We start from the raw sequence: 23,117 nt of genomic DNA on the forward strand, positions 1-23,117 counted from the left end.
GACCGGGGCACGAACCCGCGTCCCCTGCATCGGCAGGCGGACTCTCAACCACTGCGCCACCAGGGAAGCCCTGTTACCACACTTTTCTCCTTCGGTTTTCTTACTGCCTCATGTGGCTGCTCTTCCTTTGGTTCCCCTGCAAATCCCCCAACCCTTGCTGGTCGCTTAGATGTTGGGATTCCCAGGGGTCCGTCTTTCCTTTACACGTTTGTGTGGGTCCTCCTATCACATCTCGGGGCTTCGGTGACTGGCTGTGTGGAGAGACCTGCATCTCTCCCTGCAGCTGACCCATCCCCTGCACACGTGTCCCGGCTGCCCCCTCTCAGGGCCATCCAGTCGGTCCCCACCCTGGGCAGCCCGTCTTGGAACTCACCATCCTCTTGGCCCAACTCCTGACTCAGCCTTGACTTTTATTTCTCCCTCTCCTCAAGCACTTGGTGGGCAAAATCCTGTTCCCTCTGCTTCCACGGTGGGCTCCGCCTCTCCCCGCTCTCTTATGCCCCCTGGCAGTGCCCCTCGTCTCTCTCCTAGGCCACTGTGGAAGCCTGCTGATTCCTCTCCTGCCGTCACTCACGCTCCACCAGCTGAACCGTCACACTGTCCCGAAGTTACACTCTCAGAGCACAGGGCGGCCCAGGCCACGCCCCCTCCGAAGCCTTCAGCAGTTTCCCCCCACGAAAACCCAGGCTCCTCGATGCTTGTGTTCAAAGCCCTTCGAAGGCCGGCTGACTGCTTGCCACTTTTCTAGTCTTACGCCCTACTCCATCTCCTGAGGACTCGACCTCTCCGTCCGGGCACACTCTGTGTGCTGTGAACACAGGGCCCCTGTTCACACTTCCTTGTTTTTTGTTTACGCTGTTCTCTCAGCTTGGTTTCCCTTTTTCTTTTCCCCCACTTAATAAAAAAATTCCTCATCCTTCAAGACTGAGGAAAGAGGCATTTTCCTTCCTCTCCTCACTCGACCGTAAAATCGAACACTTCCTTCTTCCACAATACTTGGCTTACACCTCTAATAATTCATCATATCATTTATAAGACCAGCTCCCTGGTCTGCAGATTCCTTCACGGCTGAGTCTGGGTCTTGCTTCCCACAGAGCCTAAGCCAGGTTTATTCACCCTAGGTGCTTAGCACACCTCTGAATAATTCTCATAACTGCCTTTATGTTCTACTAGTTCTCCAGAAATTCCCTTACAGTCCTTTCCTTATTTTTCTTCTTTCAAGCCTCAGAAGGAACAACAACAAAACCAGAAACTCTCCACAGAGTCCCCCTACATATGAATCTTTTCGGTACCAATGGCTGGTTCGGTCCATCCTTATGTAGCCTATCTCTCAACTGTCTTAATTTTGAAGATGTACATTTACTGCCGTCAGGCTGTCTTTCTGGGGCTTGAATTCCTTTCGGTTTTACTGTTTGCTGCCCTCACGGTCTTACCTTAGCTGGAATCTTCGCCGCATGATTCTCCAGAATCAGCCTCTTCAGGTGCAGAACCCACAGGCGTTTGTCTTGCTGCGACTTCGCCTACCAGGAGGAGATGTGGACAGTCATGCAACCCCACCAGTCACAAGACACAGACACTCGTAAGACCCTCCGACTGGACGGGACACACGTGGGGGGGCCAGAAAAGCCCCGCAAAGGCCTCCGGGCATGACGCACAAGGGTGAGGAGTTGCGCGGGGAGGTGAGGGGGTGCTGGTACCTGAACGGTGTGCTGCAGCTTGGGGTTCTGGTAGTGGAAGACGCTGAAGCTGAGGGGCTCCTTCGGGATCACCTCCACTAGCATGAGGTTGCCGCACTGGAGGGGTGGGCAGAGACGGGGGAGGCGGGCTCGCAAGAGGATGGAACCAGCGCCCCAGTCCTCGCCCGGGACCTCTATTCGGACCTACCAGGATGTGAGCTTTGTACGTAAACGTGTCGTCTCTCTTCTTCGTGATGAGAAGCAGCTTGTCAAAGAGGAAGAGCGTCCGCTCATTCTTGGCCCGCTGGAGGCGGAAGGTCCCCTCAAGAACTAGCTCCCCGTAGCTGGTCAGGTCTGGCCCCTTCCAGTTGGTGAGCAAACTCTGTATCTCCTGAAACAGTGAACGTTCCCTGTGATTAAACAGGAGATGGGAAGGCAAGATGGCGAGGACACAGGGGCCCCTTTGTCGAGCCTCAAGAATGGTGTCTAAATACCTGCGACAGGGTCTGAGGGCCCTGCGTGGTGTCTGATGTGTCTGCTCTCCATGACATAAATCTGCATTTATGGCTTGTGTCACTTAAGGGTTAACAGAAATGAATCAAGTTGTTAATTGACGAGTTGCCAATTACTTCTTTCCATCCCTCCATAATCTCTCTACTAAGGCAGTGGAATTATCTTTCAAAAGCCAGGTAAAGAGGCTGCTGGTGTGTGGCCTTCTCAGCTATCCTTCTCATGATGTGCTCACCCCCATTCTCTGGATGAACACCTTCAGAGCTACTGACCTGAAAAACCTCTTTCCAGAAATTGAACTCACACCACATATAAGTAACGCAGAATGAAAGCCTGAGGAAAATCACACAAGATACATCTTCTCAGAAATTTCCTGATATTAATCCCATTCATCTGGGGAAAGGAAATGAATGTTTCTTCACCACTGTGTTTTTAATGGAACTTCATAAATATCGATAGCATGACTTTGAAGTTTCTTTAGGATTTATTGTATATCCCTATCAACGTTTGTAAAGGAAGCTGATGTTGTTATTTTGGAAAAATGAAAACATTCACAAACAGCACTTAATTAAGCAGCCCATAAAACCACCCAAAACTTCATTGGTTGAAGGTAGAAATGGATAGAAATGGAGGCATATCTGAGCCAGAGCCTGATTTAGTGGTGTCTTCAGACTGCTAGACAGACTGTTAAGCTATGAAAAACCAGTCATTTAGCCATTTCCGAATATCTAACAGACATTATGTCTGACGTTATGCCACAAAACACTTGAATGATGAAGCATAAAACCTTTCTTACCGATACACAAAGCAGATACGGCCTGGAAGATTAGAATGTCATCTTCCTTTGGACTTCCCTGGTGGCGCAGTGGTTAAGAATCTGCTGCCAGTGCAGGTGACACAGGTTTGAGCCCTGGTCCAGGAAGATCCCACATGCTGCAGAGCAACTAAGCCCGCACGCCACAACTACTGAGCCTGCGCTCCAGAGCCCGCGAGCCACAACTACTGAGCCCATGTGCCACAACTACTGAAGCTCTCGTGCCTAGAGCTTGTGCTCCACAACAAGAGAAGCCACCGCAATGAGAAGCCCGCGCACCGCAATGAAGAGTAGCCCCCTCTCGCCACAACTAGAGAAAGCCCGTGTGTAGCAACGAAGACCCAATGCAGCCAAAATTAAATGAATAAAAAAAATAAAAAGAATGTCAACTTCCTTTGATTTTTGATAGTCAATTGCATCATACCACACTCTGGCTGCCTATAGATGAAACCTAGAGGTTTTTTTTTTTTTTGGCTGCATTGGGTCTTCACTGCTGTGCACAGGCTTTCTCTAGTTGTGGTGAGCGGGGGCTACTCTTCATTGCGGTGCACGGGCTTCTCATTGCGGTGGCTTCTCTTGTTGTGGAACACGGGCTCTAGGTGCGCGGGCTTCAGTAGTTGTGGACCGCGGGCTTAGTTGCTCCACGGCATGTGGGATCTTCCCAGACCAGGGCTCAAACCCGTGTCCTCCTGCATTGGCAGGTGGATTCCTAACCATTGTACCACCACGGAAGTCCCGAAACCTTGAGTTTTGTTTGGAGGTATGGCCTGAAGAGTGTAGCTCTTCTCCCTCCTGAGTCAGAGGTAGGTGCTCTGCATAGCGTGGAGTCACCCCGGGCTTTGCTTTTACTCCAGGGACAAGGAGCTTAGGACTAGCCTCTGGGCCCACGTGACCTTTTGTTTTTAAATAATGCATCTTTTGAGATGCCCAGGACATGATCGCCGACTTAGCATCTATCCAAAGTTCCCCGGAATTTAGGGCTCAAAATGTTGACAATGGAAGGGACCTTAGTAAACGTGTCTTATTTTAAAAGTGAGGAATCTAAAATGCAGTCCTCCCCAGTGAAACTGCCAAGGACCTGGTTCCAGACTTAGCTCTCCTTCCTCTGAGTCCCCTGTCCCATCACCACATGTTTGCCACCTCACGATTTTGCATGAACCAGTGAGAGAGGAACAGAGGCTTAAAACCCCTTTAAACAGTTTAGAGGGCTTCCCTGGTGGCGCAGTCGTTAAGAATCCGCCTGCCAATGCAGGGGACACGGGTTCGAGCCCTGGTCCAGGAGCATCCCACGTGCTGCGGAGCAACTAAGCCCGTGCGCCACAACTACTGAGCCTGCGCTCTAGAGCCCGCGCGCCACAACTACTGAAGCCCGCGTGCCTAGAGCCCGTGCTCTGCAACAAGAGAAGCCACCGCAATGAGAAGCTGGCACACCATAAGGAAGAGTAGCCCCCGCCCTCCGCAACTAGAGAAAGCCCGCGCACAGCAACAAAGATCCAACACAGCCCAAAATAAATAAATTTATAAAAACAAAAAGCAGTTTGGAGAGAGTTGCTTTCGGCAAGAATTGCTTATTGGTAATTAATATAAAATAAGGCCTTGGGAGACTCAAATATTTAATTTGGGTCACGGAAGGGGCTATGAGCAAACTATTAGTTTGAACGTTACAATGTACCTTTCTCTTTAATAGCCAGTAAACAATGATCAGTATTATCGATGTCCTGATCTTTTCTCAAGGAGATCTATGATGAAGGCCATGAATGAAGTGCAACACTGAACAGCCTTAATATCTGATTTGGAAAATGATAACAAGTCATAGGGCCGCAGCCCCACCAGGCACTGCCACCCTGAGGCCTCACCTGTAACCGGACGGCGTGTTCGTGCTTCCGCTTCATGTCGTTGATGTGCCAGGCTACTCGCTGCATTGTGTCTATAGCATCAAGCACCACATCGTAGCCTTCTGTGTCCTTGTCAAGGTGATTTTCTATTTCCTTTAAAAAAACCCAAAACACCCAACCCTAGTTATTTCCAATTTTTTTTTTCTTATATACTCAATGAAACAAAAGGCACTTCTGTGATTAGTTTCTCATTTTATTTTTGCTTATTTACACACTATCATCTTTCCTTAAGATTCTGAGATAACTACCAGACATACCTACAATAAAATGGTAAGATATGAATAAGAATGGAGCTAGGAAAAATAGAAGTCGATGAGAATTGCACAAGGAGGAATTTGACAAGGAGGATGAAACAAAACAAGTATACAGGCCATTAAGTCTCACAGAGATATTAGAGTGATTGTAATAGATAAGAGAGTTGATATTATAGTTGGAGATTTCTGAACTTCCTGGTGGCCAGTGTAGTACAGTTCTCAGTAATATGGTTCTCACTCTTACTACATAGGAAACATAATTTTTTTTTTTCTCCCAGAGGAAGCAAAACTAACACACAGGGCTTAATATGTAATGGCCTCAAACCAAAGCAAAACAAAAAACAATGAATATTATATTTTAAAAAATACCTATACAGCAAGACATTTTCATGTAGTCAAGGCTTTAAAGCCTTTCACTAGTTCATGAAATTCACTAAAGATAATCCTTCAGAGTGCTGAGAGATATCTCATGGTTCAAGTATTCATTCACTCTCTGACGGTCAGAAGGATGTAACACCAGCACTTATCTGAGCCCTGGAGTTCCACAATCCCAGGGAGATGAGAAGGGGACACAATTATAATCTAATTCTTTTAAGTACATAAGACACATGTCCATAGACTCCTGTGAGTCTAAGGATAGGGACTATTGCATAGTTCCTTTAGTCCTTTATCTTCTCAACAGTGCCCACCAGAGAGCTGGGTGGTAAATAAACGCTTATTTAATTGAAGCTGTATCATCTTCAAAGAGCAACAATGAGTTTTAAGTATCTAAATTCCAATGTAAGTATCTAAAAGAGTAAGAAGATATTAGAGTCAATTAGACTGTTCCTATGACACTTATCATGCAGAGATGTTAAGCTCAAGGGTGGAGGTTGAATCTTATGGTGTAAATTATGAAGATTAGTGCCCTTGTTTTTCAGTCACACTTTGTTTACTTTTACTGAATCCTCAAATTTTCCATCCAGCTAGAAACTGGAAAGGAATTCACATTTTCTTTCTCCACTCAGACTCAGCTGTTAGAAAGGTCCTATGAAACTGTATTACTAAACTAACAACTCCCAGGTAAGTTCAAGATCAAGAGAAAACTTTAAAAAAATAATCATTTCTTCTTTTAGTCTGAGAGGCAATCCTGTTCATCAATAGACAGACTCAGAAGTACAGAGTGTACTTCTGTGGGGATTTTCACGGGTGGCTACACAACTTTGAAGTGATGTGCATAATACAGAAGGAACGCTCTAAACCAACTATAAAAGCAAAAACACTCCAGGCAATTCGTTTTAAATTAATCTAACCACTATTCTTCCCTTTTATCTTCACTGTCAGCTGTTATGAGCTGAATGTTTATGCCCTCCACAAATTCATATGTTGAAATCCTAACCTCTAATGTGCTGGTATTAGGAGGTAGGGCCTTTGGAGCTGGTTAGGCCATGAGGGTCCAGCCCTCGTGAATGGAGTTTGCGCCCTCATAAAAGAGACCCCAGAGAGCAGTCTTGTCTCTTTCCACCATGCGAGGAAATGAGGAGAAGAAGGCAGTGTGCGACCCAGAACTCAACCATGCTGGCCCCTTGATCTTGGACTTCAGCCTCCAGAACTGTGAGAAATAAATGTTTGTTGTCTAAGCCACCCAGTCTATGGTATTTTGTTATAGCAGCGTGAACTAAGACCCTAGCTTTTAATTTAGAGGGTAAGGGCTGTTCTTCCTAGCAGTTAACTTTTTGTAAGAATCTTGACTTGTTATATCTGACACGCTTATGGAACGGAGGTCCGAGACTTTTGTTTTGATTGACTTACTGTCTAGAAAGCCATAAACAGAGATTACTGGGACATACTAGTTTTAGATGCCATATTAGCAGAGTCCAGCAAAGATCTATCCTGGGAAAGCTATTATTTTTTAAAGAATTATTTGGACACTGATTTAGTAAATTAATCCACTAGATTTAGAGGTCATTAAAACCAATTGAATAAAGTAATATCCCTGATGTGGTTTCACAGGATGCAAGATTCTCCCAAGATGAGCCAGGCAGGCAAAGAGACAAAGCTGAGAAATTTCTGGTAAAGTTGGACCATGAAGAGCTCTTAAAATTTTAAATGCGTAGGAACTGAGCAACCTTGGAATGCCTATCCAAGTTAGAAACCTGGAATCATTTAAAAAGTGATACATGTACATTGCAGGCATGTTGATATACATAGGAGCTCTGGATTTAAATCATTTTTTTAAAAGATTTTTAATGCAGTATTAAAAATAATAAAATAAAAATAATAGCTCATTTTTTATTGACCGCCTGTGAGGCACCATGAATGTGGGAAATTTACAGGATTTGAACCTGGGCAGTCTTGCCCCAGAGCCCTGCTCCCAACCTCTCTGCTCTCCTGTCTTTCTCAAGTTGCAAAGGCAATCAATCCTACTTATAGAATGAAATTACTTTCAAGAACACTATTTCCCATTTTTATCAGCTTGCTTAGAAGATAAGAAAGGAGAATGTATGAGAGCTATGTCTACTTTTGTTTCTAAGGTCTCCTTGAATTTTGTACAAATAATGGGAAATGATATAAAGAAAACAGACCCCGAAGTGATGGGAAGCCCAGCTCGAAGATCATTCATCATGCTGCTCATCTGTCTTCTCCCCTTTCAGCCCCTTCTCGTTGCCCCTACCCAAGCCAATCTAGCTCTCCCTCCCAACTGCCTACTGAATCCCGGCTCATGGAAATAAAATAAAACCTAACAAAAAGATCTGTTGTTCATGAATGATAGCTCCCTGCCTGAAACTGTCACTCCTAAGCCCTATCACCATCAGAGCCAAAATGAATCTTTTTACTTGGCTGTTGTCAATGAGGTTGCAGGCTTAGAATATAAATATCTCTAATTCCTCAAAGCAGATTAGTCAGTTGTAAAGTATGAGTGTGGAAAATGTTTCCATATGTCCATAGCTTTTTCTGATTGTTTTTTCTCCTAAACTTAACATATACACACAAAATCCCCATCCCCTAGAAAGTCCTTCAAGCGCAGGCAGAAACTTACATGCAAAAGGAGATGATACTTGAGAATCCGCTGAACTGGTTTCAAGAGATAGGACCCCAGAGGCAGTGAGTGTTTCAAAGTTTCCTGACGTTCCCTGAAGAATTTGGCCAGCATCTTGTTCCTCATGCACTCTGTTAGCACAGCCACGGATCTGCAAGAAGAAGAAATATTTTAAAATCTAAACTGTAACGCTTAAACACGAGTATTCAAGTTTTAAATGCTAGAGTGTGCTGGAGTGTGATACCTTAAAACAGGTAAGAGCTAGAGAAGCTAGAATGCTTCTGGGCAGGTTAAGAAAAGGTGTCCCTCTGGGTGGGTGAATTGGAAAAAGACACCATAAGAAGGTAGTAAAACATGGACACACCGCATCTAAGCAGTCAGCTCCTTCCTCCAGGGAGATGCTGCCCCTGCCAGGACACAGGGCTTTGCAAAGGGGATTTAAATTGGACGTTAGCCCCTAATTATGCCCCCCATCTGGGCATCTTTGTGCAGTGCTCAAATACACATCGGTATTCAGTTTTCAAGTTAGGTTGCAAGGAGTGGGCGCCTTTGTACTAAACAAAAGGAGTGCCTTCTTCCCAGTAGATCCAGCCCCGTGCCGGACATTTGCCACCCCCTTTGCCGGTTGCCTTTAAATAAATGCACAAGGTGCGTGACATTATGTGCAGGTCTTTGGAGACCTCATTCCCCGAGGAACTTTCCTTTGAGAATCTCTGAACAGATCCTTCTTTCCACCGCCAAGTGTCTCTCCTCATTCTAAATTCAGCTTTTGAAACCGCTGGATAACCTTGGTCCTTAAAGAGCGTGCCTTACAGAGCATATTAGAAAAGTAGGTCGGAATTCTTCCTCCACCTCAGTTCCCCTAGAGGCAATAAGTACGGCCCCCAAACATCCTAGAGGGACGGTTGAAACAATGCTCCTCTCTTACACATAAAGCAAGCTGGTGGGCTTGTATAGTTGCACACACACACGTAAATTAAAATCTTATGGTCTCATAACTTAGAAGGAAGCAGGTGGAAGTAATTTCAGCCCCATTCTCCCCAAGTCAGTACTATGTTTTCAGAATTAATTTAGGAAAACAGAGCCAAACAACAAAATAAAACTCCTTGGAAGGAAGTGACATGGATGGAGGTCTCCTAATTAAGCGATCAGAATCCCTTTTGTGGGATTCTGATCTGCCTGATTGCTTGGAGAAATATCTGTTCAAATGGTTTTATTTTTCCCTTAAGATTTCAAAACTATTTCTTCATCATGTAACCTAGGGACTTTTCTAAGGTTCTTTAGAGTCAGAATCAGCTGCCCACTGGCCTTCTAACCATCTGAAGTTTTGAGTTCTTGCCCAAGGGTAGGACACCTGCAAGAAATCCTAAGCGCACTGAACTCCGGATTCAGGCCACTGGGAGACATCTGAGGACAATGACCTGAGCGGGTCCGCGCTCCTCCCTGGGGACGGGAGGGAGGGCTTGTGCCTCTTCCCAGCAGTCACTGGGGCATGACTGGTATGAAGAAAGACATCTGTCAAGGTGTGCAGGCGACACTTAATATCACCAGCCTGGATCCGAAGGGCAAAGACGCGTTGTCAGATGGGCTGAAACACCTGGCGCTCATGGCTTGTGAAGACGGGGGCGGGAAATCTCGGGCCTCAGAGAGCAAACTGATGGGAGGCCAAAGGGGACAGGAAGCAATCTTTTTCTATGAATATGAAAACCACACAACTGGGCAAGAACTGGATGTGCCCACTTCACTGAGAGGGCCTGGGGAGCAGTTCCCTGCTAACACGACTCTTTCCTTCTTCAAAGTCAGACCCAAGATAAAAAACGCTTCCTCCTGGAAACTGTCCTGATTTCTCCTCACTGGGACTTACTCCTCCTTTATCTCATGCATCTTTAGCTTCTATTACATATGACTGAGCTGGTACTACATTGACTTGTATTCATTGATTTGATCTTTCCTAACGGCTGTTCCACTATTGCATTTGGTTCAGTTCCGACTCTCAAAACAATATAAACTGCTAGAAGGCAAGGGATGTTCGTTCCTATTTCCTGCCAGTGTACACCAAGCTTGGACTAGTGCCCCGTGAAGGACAGGCTCTCAAAAATGTCCTGCACAAATGACTGTGCCTATCCCCTGACCCTGAAGCAGTCTAGTTTATAAAAGCTGCCTTCATTTTGTGCCCTTTGTTCTTATTACTAAGACAGAAAATTCTTCTTAACATAAACTGCCAAAATTGCAAATTCAGAAGATATTTCTTCAAATGACATGTTTATAATGAAATTTACACAGACATAATCCTCCAAACCAGCCCCTCTAGCATCTTAGATCCTGATAATTGGGTCCAGAATTTTGTTGATTCTTCAGTTGGAATGTTTTTTCCTTTCCCACAGAAGAAAGTTTTGTGGAGAAGTTGAGGGCTGATTCTTTGATTTCTCTGCATTAGGGTGTGGTGCAACGCTGGTTTTTAGCATAAGGACCATAGCTTTAGTTGGGGCATCCTACAATTTCCTGATATCTTCAGGAGAGAGGTGGAAACAACATTGCTTAAGTGAAACTGTGTAAACTGTGGGTGGGTCTACAGATAAGGATAAGGATAAATGTACTAATCTGCATGTGAGGTGTTGTTTTGTTTCGTTTTTAGGGAAACCTGAGAAAAGCATGCTTGACTCCCAACCAAATAAATCACCACAGCATGATACCCTGACCAATATTTAGAGGAGGAGATGAAAATCCTCCAATGGAAAGTATTTTGCCATCAGTAAGCCTGAGCCTCTGGCTTCATGTCTTTTAATCCACACTGGCTTTCCAGGGCCACCCCGAAGCAGGAATGACCCACTTGTTCTTCCTGAACACAGTGACACAAGGGGCTCAGTCTACTGGCTTCTCTTCTAGGTGGACCCCAACACCCACTTTATCCTTAGGGACATGTCTCTACCAAGACTGGCTACAGAGTACATAAAATCCCCTGAGCTCTCTTCCCAGTCCATCCCTAACATAACAACTCAAGTCCTGCTAGCCACGTGGGCAAACAGACAGTAGAAAGGTATGGGGTGAGGGGAATCACAAAGCTTCAGAAACTTTACAAGGATGTAGTAGCATGAGGTTTGAGGCTGGACCAACTTTGGTTCAAATCCCAGCCAGATGTGGTCACTTATCAGCTATGTGACCCTTGTAAAATCAATAAACCTGTTGGAGGCTCAATGATTTCATCCATGCAGCGGGGATGGGGCAGGAATGATGATGAGCTAGCACTTGCTGAGGACCTATCAGGCGCCAGGCACTGTGCTGTCAGTGTGTTCTCTGTTTTCTGCTTTTCTTTAATCCCTCAATATCTCTAGGTTCCTGGGAAAACTAAATTCGACCACATTTTGCATTTACAGGATTGAGCGCAGTACTTAGAAATCAATAAGTGCTCAATAAATGTCTTTTGCAGAAAAAAGCATTTCCTACAGTGTGAGCTGTGGTCTTAGGCCTGACTCCCTTACTGAAATGGTCGCTATATTGGCCAGAGGCTGCTTCCTAAACGGCCCTCTTGCTGACACCCCCAGGATGAGCAAAACTGAAGCAATGATCCAGGGGGGATGATGAGTCCTCTTTTCTCACATAAGCTTATCATGTTCTTTCCTTTCTCTGAACTCCATAAAACTTATGTCATTCCTAAAATTTAGATGGCAAAAATATAACATATTTTATCCCCAGCTAGATTATATAAACTCATTAGCAGTGCATCCCATATTCTTTAAAACATGGCACATATACAAAAGGGTTAAGAGATAAGACTTCTAGCCACACACAATTGGTTTCCTTAGTTTTCCACTGAGGGAAACCTAACAATCTTTTTGGTCTCCTTGAAGGTCTTTCACAATTCTTCCCTGTGCTGGCTCTGCTAGGGAGTCCCTAAGCCTGAATGGATCAATATCTGGGTACCCCTATGGTCCGTTCGCAGCATGTCTGCAGTTTTCCCACAGTACTCAGCGCAGCGCCAGGCACAGAACGCCTACCGACCACATACACTGCACGGACGGACTTAAAACAATATGAAGATGTTCCTGCACATTCACAAGGCGTACCTCGGATAGTTAGTGCAATACTGGGTGTAAATGTGGAACTCTTCACTCTGCAAGGAAACAAAAGACATTTTAGGGGCAAAAAAAGCAGAGACAACAGCAATCAATTACAAAGAAAAGATATATCATTCGTAGCTTTAAATCTGTTCCTGTAACCACACTGGCCTGTCTCCTGAGCCTCTGTGGCAAAATCATCCATGCCTTTGTATCTACCTTGGGTTATACCTAGAACCCACGTGCACTTGAACTCATCTGAGTTCATTAAACACTTACTGAGCATCCGCTGTGTTAGCTGAATCTGAAGGCAAATAGGAAGAGGAAGACAATAGGGTTTCTGCCCCCAGATGCTCGTGGTCCTCTGGGCGATTTGCAGTGTGAGAGAGAAATACAGGTAGAAAATTTAAATATCATGTGGTCAGAACATGTTGGAGGCATGTGCAGGGCACAAGAAAGCCTCTGCACACTTTCAAGCCCTGTGTGTGCAGTTCTCTCCGCCCACTGTCTTTCCCACCTTTTTCATCGGATGGTTACTAGGTACCACTTGACATTGAACTGAGGCTTTATTTCCTCTAAGGGGACTTCCTGAGTCCTTGGGCCAAGCCCACTGCTCCTACTTGGGGCCTCACAACACCCAATACCAGCCCATCTCGCAGCATTTGCCGAACGATAATGACATGTTCTGCGTGTCTGTCTGTCTCCCACTCTACGCTGTGAGTTCCTGCAACGGGAGGCCCTACTGTGTTCATCTGGCACGTAATGTCTGTTGAACTACTGAATCCCCATCTCTCCTATGAAGCTGAAAATTTGTTGAGAGCAGGATCCAGGTCTACTCACTGTATGCGTCCAGCGTGGCAGCAATGCCTCAAATGCTTAAATATTGGGCTAACTAATGGGGGCTTCTTGCCTTTTGCTATGATCATATTCCAGGTTCCCTCATCAACAAATTCTAGACATAATATTGTTTCACTTATACAAAAAAAAAAAAAAAAAAGAGGTCATGAAGAACCTAGGGGCAGGACTGGAATCAAGACGCAGAATAACGAGAGAATGGACTTGAGGACACGGGGAGGGGGAAGGGTAAGCTGGGATGAAGTGAGAGAGTGGCATGGACATATATACACTACCAAACGTAAAATAGATAGCTAGTGGGAAGCAGCCGCATAGCACAGGGAGAGCAGCTCGGTGCTTTGTGACCACCTAGAGGGGTGGGATAGGGAGGGTGGGAGGGAGACACAAGAGGGAGGAGATATGGGGACATATGTATATGGATAGCCGATTCACTTTGTTATACAGCAGAAACTAACACATCATTGTAAAGCAATTATACTCCAATAAAGATGTTAAAAAAAAGTATATATCTTTAATAGGAGGACTTTTAAAAAGAAGCATCACTGCAATGCTATTATCATATTTACATAATTCCATGGGAAGGAATGGGAGGTTTGGATTAGCAGATGCAAACTATTACATATAGGATAAACAAAAAGGTCCTGCTGTATAGCACAGGGAACTAAATATTCAATATCCTGTGATAAACCATAATGGAAAAGAATATGAAAAGAACAGATATATGTAGAACTGAGTCACTTTGCTGTACAGCAGAAATTAAACACAACATTACAAATCAACTATACTTCAATAAAATGTAAAATAAAGTAATAATTCCATACTATCATGAGGGTTTGTCATCAGTATTCCTATTTTCTTTTTTTAAAATTATAGTTTGCTGTTTGCTTTGGAATCCAAATAACACCCACACACAGCAACTTGATCTTGTTGATATCTCTTAAGTCCCTTCTAATCTATAAATCCCCCCTCTTATTTTCCCCTTGCAATTAAGTTGAAGAAAAACCAGATGGTTTGTCCTGCAGAGTCTCCCACAGTCTCAGTTTTGCTGATCACATCCCTATGGCTTCCTTTACTGTGTCCTCCACACTCTTTGTGGTTTAGGAGAGGTTTGATCAGATTTAGGTTTCATAATTTGGCCCGAGTACATCATAGGTTAGACTATACTTAAATCGGGAGGCATATGATGTCTGGTTCTCTCTTTCTGTGATGTTAATAACCATTGGTGGGCTTCCCTGATGGTGCAGTGGTTAAGAGACCGCCTGCCAATGCAGGGGACATGGGTTCGAACCCTGGTCCTGGTGGGTCCCACACACTGCAGAGCAACTAAGCCCGGGCACCATAACTACTGAGCCTGCGCACCTAGAGCCCATACTCTGCAATGAGAAGCCACCACAATGAGAAGCCCGCGTGCCACAACGAAGAGTGGCCCCCGCTCGCCGCAGCTAGAGAAAGCCTGTGTGCAGCAACGAAGACCCAACGCAGCCAAAAATAAATAAATAAAATAAATTTATAAAAAAAATAACCATGGGTAATTATTGCCTAGATCTGTTAATTCATGGGGGGTTACAACATGGTGATATTTCTATTCTACTATTCTGTCTTCATTTATTAGCCAAAATCTTTCCAAAAAAGGAACTACCTTAGACTGGTTACCCTGCAGTTTGTGGTTTGTAAGGGAAAGGCAGGATAAATGCTTGATTCTTTTCCTTGATTTTCAAAATAATGCATCGGTTCTCTAACATCCTACAAAGGGCTTGGGTTTTTTTAAAATATATATATATATGTGTATATATATATATATATATATATACACACATATACATAAATATATATATCACTGTGATTTCATGAATATAAACATTTCATGATTTTCAGTTGTTTTCAGTTAGTTATCTTTACTGATGCTCAAATGATCCCATCTTTGCCCAGGAGGAGCCTCTTCTCTTCTTGAGTATTCGTGACCTACAGCCTCCAGTAGCTTCCTTGTTTTCTGATGTGACAAGATGTTCCAGACCGTCTTGTATATTTACTTCCCTACACTCATTCTTCGCAGAGCCCTGATTCCTTTAGGTAGGAAGTAGTATGTGGAAACCACAATCTGAGTTTTAGGGATGCTCCTGCTACTAGGTTAATTATTATTCCTAGGCCTTTTCAGTGGACAAAGCTAGGAATATGGTGTTTTTTTAAAGCTAAAATAAATGCTCAGTTCATATTAATTCTTATAATTCAGATTCAGGACTACAGTGGGTTTTTTTGTTTTTGTTTTTTTTTTTGTGGTACGCAGGCCTCTCACTGCTGTGGCCTCTCCCGTTGCGGAGCACAGACTCCGGACGCGCAGGCTCAGCGGCCACGGCTCACGGGCCCAGCTGCTCCGCGGCACGTGGGATCTTCCCGGACCGGGCCACGAACCCGTGTCCCCTGCATCGGCAGGCGGACCCTCAACCACTGCGCCACCAGGGAAACCTGACTACAGTGTTTTTAATTAGCCTCATTCTTATTCTGTATTTTCTTTCTCTTGCCAATTCCAGTTCTCAGTGACACAAATGTAAATATTCATTTGCTTTATCCCACAATATACATAATAATTCCAGAATAACAATACCAACACCATTATATATGATATCATTACTGAAAACAGTTAAGGATGTATTTGTTGTATTTTGTCCATAGCATATTTTTCAATTGACTGGAATTTCCTCTGTGTGGTCATGCCACAAACTGGATATGCAATTAGACTCGTTTCATTTTGCTTTCAATTTTTAAAAAAAATTTTAAAATTTATTTTATTTTTATTTTTTATTTTATTTTTTTTAACATCTTTATTGGAGTATAATTGCTTTACAATGGTGTGTTAGTTTCTGCTTTATAACAAAGTGAATCAGCTATACATATACATATGTTCCCATATCTCTTCACTCTTGTGTCTCCCTCCCACCCTCCCTATCCCACCCCTCTAGGTGGTCACAAAGTACCCAGCTGATCTCCCTGTGCTTTGAAGACTGTTTTAAACTTTAACTTTGGTTTATAACTATGTAAAATAGATATATGGTTTCAAAGTCAACTCTCCAAGGAAATGTACATTTAAAGAAGTCTGGCTTCTAATCTTTCCCATTCTAGACTATTCCCTCCCTTCCCCATCAGGAACCAACTTTTAATCTCACAGTTTATCCTTTTTTATTTTTTTTTTAAACATACACATTTAAATATAAGTATAACCTCCCCTATTTCTGAATAAATAAAAACAAGCTATGCCAGTGATTCTCAAACTTGAGTATTAGAATTACCTCCAGGGCTTAGTAAAACACAGTAGACTCGTTTCATTTTGCTTTCAATTTTTAAAAAAAATTTTAAAATTTATTTTATTTTTATTTTTTATTTTATTTTTTTTAACATCTTTATTGGAGTATAATTGCTTTACAATGGTGTGTTAGTTTCTGCTTTATAACAAAGTGAATCAGCTATACATATACATATGTTCCCATATCTCTTCACTCTTGTGTCTCCCTCCCACCCTCCCTATCCCACCCCTCTAGGTGGTCACAAAGTACCCAGCTGATCTCCCTGTGCTTTGAAGACTGTTTTAAACTTTAACTTTGGTTTATAACTATGTAAAATAGATATATGGTTTCAAAGTCAACTCTCCAAGGAAATGTACATTTAAAGAAGTCTGGCTTCTAATCTTTCCCATTCTAGACTATTCCCTCCCTTCCCCATCAGGAACCAACTTTTAATCTTACAGTTTATCCTTTTTTATTTTTTTTTTAAACATATACATTTAAGTATAAGTATAACCTCCCCTATTTCTGAATAAATAAAAACAAGCTATGCCAGTGATTCTCAAACTTGAGTATTAGAATTACCTCCAGGGCTTAGTAAAACACAGATTACTGGGCTGCACCCCCAGAGTTTCTGCTTTAGTAGGTTTGGGTGGGGCCCAAGAATTTGCTTTCTAACAAGCTCCTGTATGATGCTGTTGCTGCTGGTCCAGAGACCACACTCTGAGAACAACAGTGCTGCACTCCCCACCCCATCCCCTTTCTAGTAGCATACAGAGATATTCTTTACTTGCTTTTACTGCTTTGTACTATTCTAGTATGTGGATATACCATAGTTTATTCAACCAGCTTTTTGTTTTGTGGACATTTGGGTTCTTTCCATATATTATATATTTCTATACATATATTTATATATGCATATGTACCTATACTTACATAAAATATTTATTTCTATATATTGTATAGATTTATAAATTATAACAATTAGTACTACAAGGCATAGCATCACCTTTGTTGAGTTTCTGTCACTATATCTTTGGAATAGATTTCTGGAAGTAGGATTGCTAGAATAAAGGGTGAATTCAAATGTAATTTGGCTAGATATAGACAAATTCTCCTCCACAGGGTCTATTTTGTTTTCCCACAATTACAGGAGTGTCTGTTTCCCCATGGCCTTGCCAACCTAGTAGGCTGCCAAAATTTTAAGCATAGTATTTTAAAAAAAATCTAAATTAATTGCCAAATTCAAAAAGAAGATAAAAATATCTTGATTTCTGGCTTCTCCTGAAAAGGTATTAGATCCACTGGCCCTCGGCCTACAGTTTCAGGTAACATTTCTGTCCCTGAGACATAAGTACCTCAATGGCTCTGGCCTCCACCTGGGCCCATTCATGCACTGTGTTCACCTGTTTAGCTCCTGAAGGCACTGGAGTGTCCCGCCCGGCTCCAGCGATAAGAAGGGCAAAGTGATTTGCCCAAGGTCTTCTAGGAAATTAACACCAAGCTAGCGCCTTTCCCTGGGTTTGCTCACACACTTTCAGTTTCTTGCTTCTTTCCTGCCTCCTGCTGCACTCAGCCTGGGACTGAACAATTATCAGGCCGATTTCCTCAAATTTAAGGACTTTTAGGATCATATGGAACACCAAACTTAAACACGACGGCCTCAATGAAAACATATTTAAATTACATCATCTATGTGACCTACACACACCTACCCTAATAAAGCCTCAAGGCTTCTGCACAACTGAATTTCTGTGCATTTTGTGACATCATGGCTCTATTCCTACCTTAGACAGTTTTGATTTAAATCAGTGACATATTCTTAATATAGAAGCAAATGCATATTGGATCTTAGATTTATAAGCTCTGTGGACAATTCAAACAATGGCTTTACACAAAAGTCAATAACTCCTAGTTAGTTAATTCCCTAAACACCTATTTCTTAGGATATATGCACACAAGTCCTTTTCAGAAGTATTTAGGGAGAAAGAAGGCAAAGATAGAAAAAAAATTATACAAAAATAGATATTTTCTTCTATTTTCTTCTGGTTATTCAACTCTTTCAAGTTGCAATTAGAGATGATGTCAAAATGAGACATTTAACTATGAAAAAACCAAAACATGATAGGCGCGGCTGGCCAACTGAACACACAGGGCATCTGAATGTTTACTGAATGAATAACCAGAGTATAGACATCTGTATGATTTCAGGGTTTCTTCTGCCATAAGGTCAATTTCTCCCCACCCCACCTCTCTCCTTTTCACACACACACACACACACACACACACACACACACACACACTCACTCATTGATTCCTGAGTACTATTAACAGGACACTATGAGAAAGGCTTACTATGTAAATAGCATAGGGGTAAGGTGACACTGACTTGAATGCACTCCAATTACACCAATATCTGATACCAGCACTTTCTTGAGGATAATTTCAGTAAATGGTGGTGGTGCCTGGCACTGAAGAGAGAAAGGCTCCAGTGGGGAGGGGGCCGTGCAGCAGGGGAGAGGAGGAGGTTAAGGGGAGGTTGGGTCTCGGAAGACAAACTTCATCTCCCTCCTAAATTCCGCCCAGGGTCAGCCTGGCTGACAGTCAAGATAAGGGATGGAAATGAGAGTGGAGGTGAAGGCAGGAAACCAAGGAAACCTGTTCCAGGTGTTTCCAGAGTCCTAAGAGCGGAGAAACGCTCAGCTGGGAGAGAGCTTTCCCCATCCCTCGCGAGAACGGCTTCAACAACAACAGCTCCTGTTGTTCTTTTACGGGCAGCGGCAGGTAAGAAGTACTGCATTCTCCTCTTGCTGTCGCCTCTCCATACCACAAAAGCAAGGTCAAAGATGACTCTCTGTGGAAGCCCCAGTGACTCAGATCAAAGCAGACGGCAGCTGCCAGCTTTACCTCTTTCATTAACAGCCTCTCAATTAAAGCAATTCTCCATTCCTCCCCAGAGGTGAGCAGCTGGCTGTGTGTCAGAAGTGTAACATCTTCCAAATTTCAGGGTGCTGAGTAAGAAGCAGGCTGTGCCAGACCCCACACTCCCTCGCGATTCCCGGCTCACACACCAGAGCGTAGAGCGCTATAATCGGTCTTCTAATTAAACTTGGCAATATCACAATGAGAAATCAGATTTGGGAGCTGGCAACCTGGCACATCAACAAACTTTTATGTGAATAATCAGGCCAGAGCTAAGCGTACGCTGGACCAGCTTTAATCAACGTGTGATTACGGTTACCAGTAAAGGCCCCAATGTTTCCAAAAGCTTCTATGTTGTTTATGTGCTGTGGTGATTGTAACACAGCTTCTTTGATATACTCAGCATATCCTTTTACCCATTTCTTCCTCTTCCATTTTCCTTCCCTTTTCCAAATTCCTACCCTGCAGGAGAATTCACTACAACACAGGCCGCTTGTGAAAAGAATTGTGTGTGTAAGTGTGTGGGCACAAACCCTCACACCCACAAAGTCAGGAGTGTTTTATATACAAGCCCATCAACTGCCTTTAAGGAACCACACTTGAGTAGAACCTATAGTGTTATGTTTGGATTCAAAACCATTGGATCATCAGAAATGACCCCGTGGAACAACCCCGGAGCCCAGCCAGGCTGGGAGGACATCTCCAAGTTCACACTGGACTCCAGGATTCTAAACGAGGTGCTAACTCTGGGCTGACCCCAAAGCACTGTCATGAACTTTGCTTCTACCTTTGTACATTTGAAACCATAACTGCAAAAATCCCATGAAGTTTTACTGCAAAAACCATTTCTGCTAGAGGTTCTCTAAACAAAAGCTGTTGAATTTTTAAGAGAAACATAAGATTCTATATACAGTAGGTATTATGTCGAGAAAGTAAAGTTGTCAAGCAGGGGTCCCCAATCCCTGGGCTGCAGGGCTGTACCAGTCTGCGGCCTGTTAGGAACCCGGCCGCACAGCAGGAGGTGAGCGGCGGGAGAGCGAGTGAAGCTTCATCTGCGGCTCCCCATCGCTCCCACTACCGCCTGAAACATCCCTCCTCCAAACCCCGCGGAAAAACTGTCTTCCATGAAACGGGTTCCTGGTGCCAAAAAGGCTGGGGAACGCTGTTGTAAAGGATTCCCTTGTAAGTTTCAGAATTCTCTCTCTCATCTGGGTACAGAATATAAACTGTCGTTTAAGCTTTAAAATTCAAATCCTTTCCTTGTGTTTTTCTAAACCATCAGTGCGACTTAAGAAAAATGTAGGAAAATTAGAGTGCATTTTTAAGATGCAGGAGATTAATTCTGCTCTCTTTATCCCCCTAATGACCAGGCTAGTGCCATATATATATAAATACTATTTATATTCTAACAGATTTTTGTAACTGGTCTAGTGGTTTGTATATGTATTTATTTTTCTAACATTTCTCTAATCTGGACTCTCCTCTTCCCAAGCTTAAAGTTTTTCCTAGGAAAGATATGTAACATCATTTAGCTACTATACAAGTTCTAGGACAACTACTAAGTTATTAGCATTTCCTAACTTACTGAGAACTGTGTTTTTTGTTTGTTTGTTGTTGTTTTTTTCCCTAGCTAGTGGGGAGAAAAAAACCCCTCAGAGTGAGAAAGATTAGTGGTGAACCTCAGCCAATATGGAACGCAATGGTCATTTTAACCTTAAAATGAAAACAATGTGTGCTCTGTCTCTGTCTTGGTTGGCTCAGAGAGATGAACCCTGCTTACCTTGGACACAAAGCATTCTGCTATGGCCACAGGATCATTTTCACAGTTTTCCAAGTCTTGCAGAAGTTCACTAATAAAAAAATAAAAGCCAGAATGTATTAGGTTGTGGTCTGAGAGTTGAGGACATTTAAAATAACTTAGAAGTTTAAACACTTATATTGCATTTACAAGGAATCATATTTAATTGGATAACTGAGGACGTCTTGTCATTATATCCAAGGCTTAGATAAGGGACTTGCCCAAGGTCGTGGTGGAGCAGGGGTGTAAACACAGGTCTGACCTGTAACTCTCCCACCCAGAGATAAGCCCTACCTAACGGTTTCAGTCTTCTAGAAGTTTGTCAACATCTGTACGCATGCTCACACATACTCACTCATTCATCCAATAGCTTCCCAGGTACCAGATACTGTGCAAAGCACTAAGAACAAACACACCAGTGAGCCAAGGGAGATATGGTTCCTGGTCTCTTGGAGCTTGGAATCCACTGGAAGAGTCAGACCTTCAGTGAAAAATCACACTGAGAAATATAAAACTATACATGGAGATACTGCTCTAAAGGAAAGATATGCCAGGGGAGGAAATCTCTTTCTTCAGATGAAAATCTATATTATTTTTAATGATTATTTTAAGTAACTAACTGCATAATATTTCATCGTGTGGACGTAGCATCGTTAATTTAACTGATCTCCCATGGCTGGATACAATTCTATAAATGGGATTGCTGGGTCATTGGGCATTCTCAGTTTAAATGTTAACACATTTCCAAATTGCACTCCATATAACTTGGATTGATATGTACGTTGATATGTTAAGTGTTTATTTTAATTAGCTGTGTATTACATATTTACTAAAAGGTTAAACATTTCTACAGGAATCATGATAAAAATAGTTCTACACTGTCTTGCTTTTTGTTTCCCATTCTCGACTGCCACTCCCCAGAAACACTTTCAACTCCTAGCTGTTTCTGCTGTATGTACCCGTTTCCAAACATGCTGGTAATGCATTTTCATTCTTTTTCAGTTTTAGATATTTACTCCATAATTTCCCCAGCTTCTTTTCCTCCCATCTTTTGAACAAGCTCTGTTATGAAATTTAATTAGATTAAAAGTCAGAGTTTACACTTTTTTAAAAAATATTTATTTTATTTATTTGATTGCACCGGGTCTTGGTTGCAGCAGGCGTGCTCTTTAGTTGAGGCCAGTGGGCTCCTTGGTTGTGGCATGTGAACTCCTGGTTGCGGCATGCATGGGGGATCTAGTTCCCTGACCAGGGATCGAACCTGGGCCCCCTGCATTGGGAGCGTGGAGTCTTAACCACTGCGCCACCAGGGAAGGCCCCAGAGTTTACACTTTAAAGACTATGTAAATATTATTCTCAGCTCAGCCTCGGAATGCACCATAACTACATTTCCTTTCTTGTACAACCATGTTTTCCCTGGAGTTAAAATGCTTTTTTTTTTTTTTGCTTTGTTTTCAAAATACACTGCACTAATTTACCTTCCAACTTTGCACCAGAAGTATAACCCTGTCTCACCGAGTTCAAACATCAGATAATCTATGGGCTGTGTTCTTTCTTGGTGACCTCCCTCCTAGAGCTGTCTGTCCTTCCACTCCCACCTGGACAGGTGCTCTCCAGGCCTGCTGGGTCCTCTCTTCAACACCATCCTGATGGTGTCCTTCCCTAGCTCTCATGTTGGATGCCTTGTTTCTTAGATACCATTTAAGCCATTTTGTCTCCTTTGGGAGATTCTACTACTCCAGTAGGGGTGACAGGCAGTACATTTTCTGAGACTCTTCCTGTTTCAAAATGTTCTCCCTTCACACTTGGCTGATAATATCGATGGATATAGAATTCTTGGTTGGAAGTTATTTTCCCTCAGTTTTCAGGGAGCTATGCTATTGAGAAGTCCAATATCATTCTGATCCGCAATCCAGGTTCCATGTGACCTGTTTATCAATTCTGGAGGTTTTTGGCGTTTTCTGTTTGTTAATATGGTTCTGAAATGCTGTGATGGTTGGTGTTGAGGTGGGTTTTTTCATGCACAGAGCCAATTTGAATATCT

The 23,117-nt window shown here is 43.0% G+C and overlaps 1 protein-coding gene across 2 annotated transcripts in view; it reads right to left on the minus strand.

Moving 5' to 3' along the window:
* PLEKHG1 (pleckstrin homology and RhoGEF domain containing G1) overlaps positions 1-23,117 on the minus strand; it is a 176,306-nt gene that overhangs the window by 28,672 nt on the left and 124,517 nt on the right. For both annotated transcript variants that reach the window (XM_028494329.2, XM_055087438.1), the window contains exons 4-10: positions 21,056-21,125; positions 12,233-12,279; positions 8,169-8,319; positions 4,857-4,988; positions 1,885-2,067; positions 1,698-1,793; positions 1,434-1,520 (exon numbers count right to left, since the gene is read on the minus strand). In XM_028494329.2, the coding sequence (XP_028350130.1) occupies positions 1,434-1,520; positions 1,698-1,793; positions 1,885-2,067; positions 4,857-4,988; positions 8,169-8,319; positions 12,233-12,279; positions 21,056-21,125 (766 nt within the window). The remainder of the gene's footprint in view (positions 1-1,433; positions 1,521-1,697; positions 1,794-1,884; positions 2,068-4,856; positions 4,989-8,168; positions 8,320-12,232; positions 12,280-21,055; positions 21,126-23,117) is intronic.

The sequence above is a fragment of the Physeter macrocephalus genome, chromosome 10 (assembly GCF_002837175.3).
Source record: "Physeter macrocephalus isolate SW-GA chromosome 10, ASM283717v5, whole genome shotgun sequence".
NCBI lineage: Eukaryota > Metazoa > Chordata > Mammalia > Artiodactyla > Physeteridae > Physeter > Physeter macrocephalus.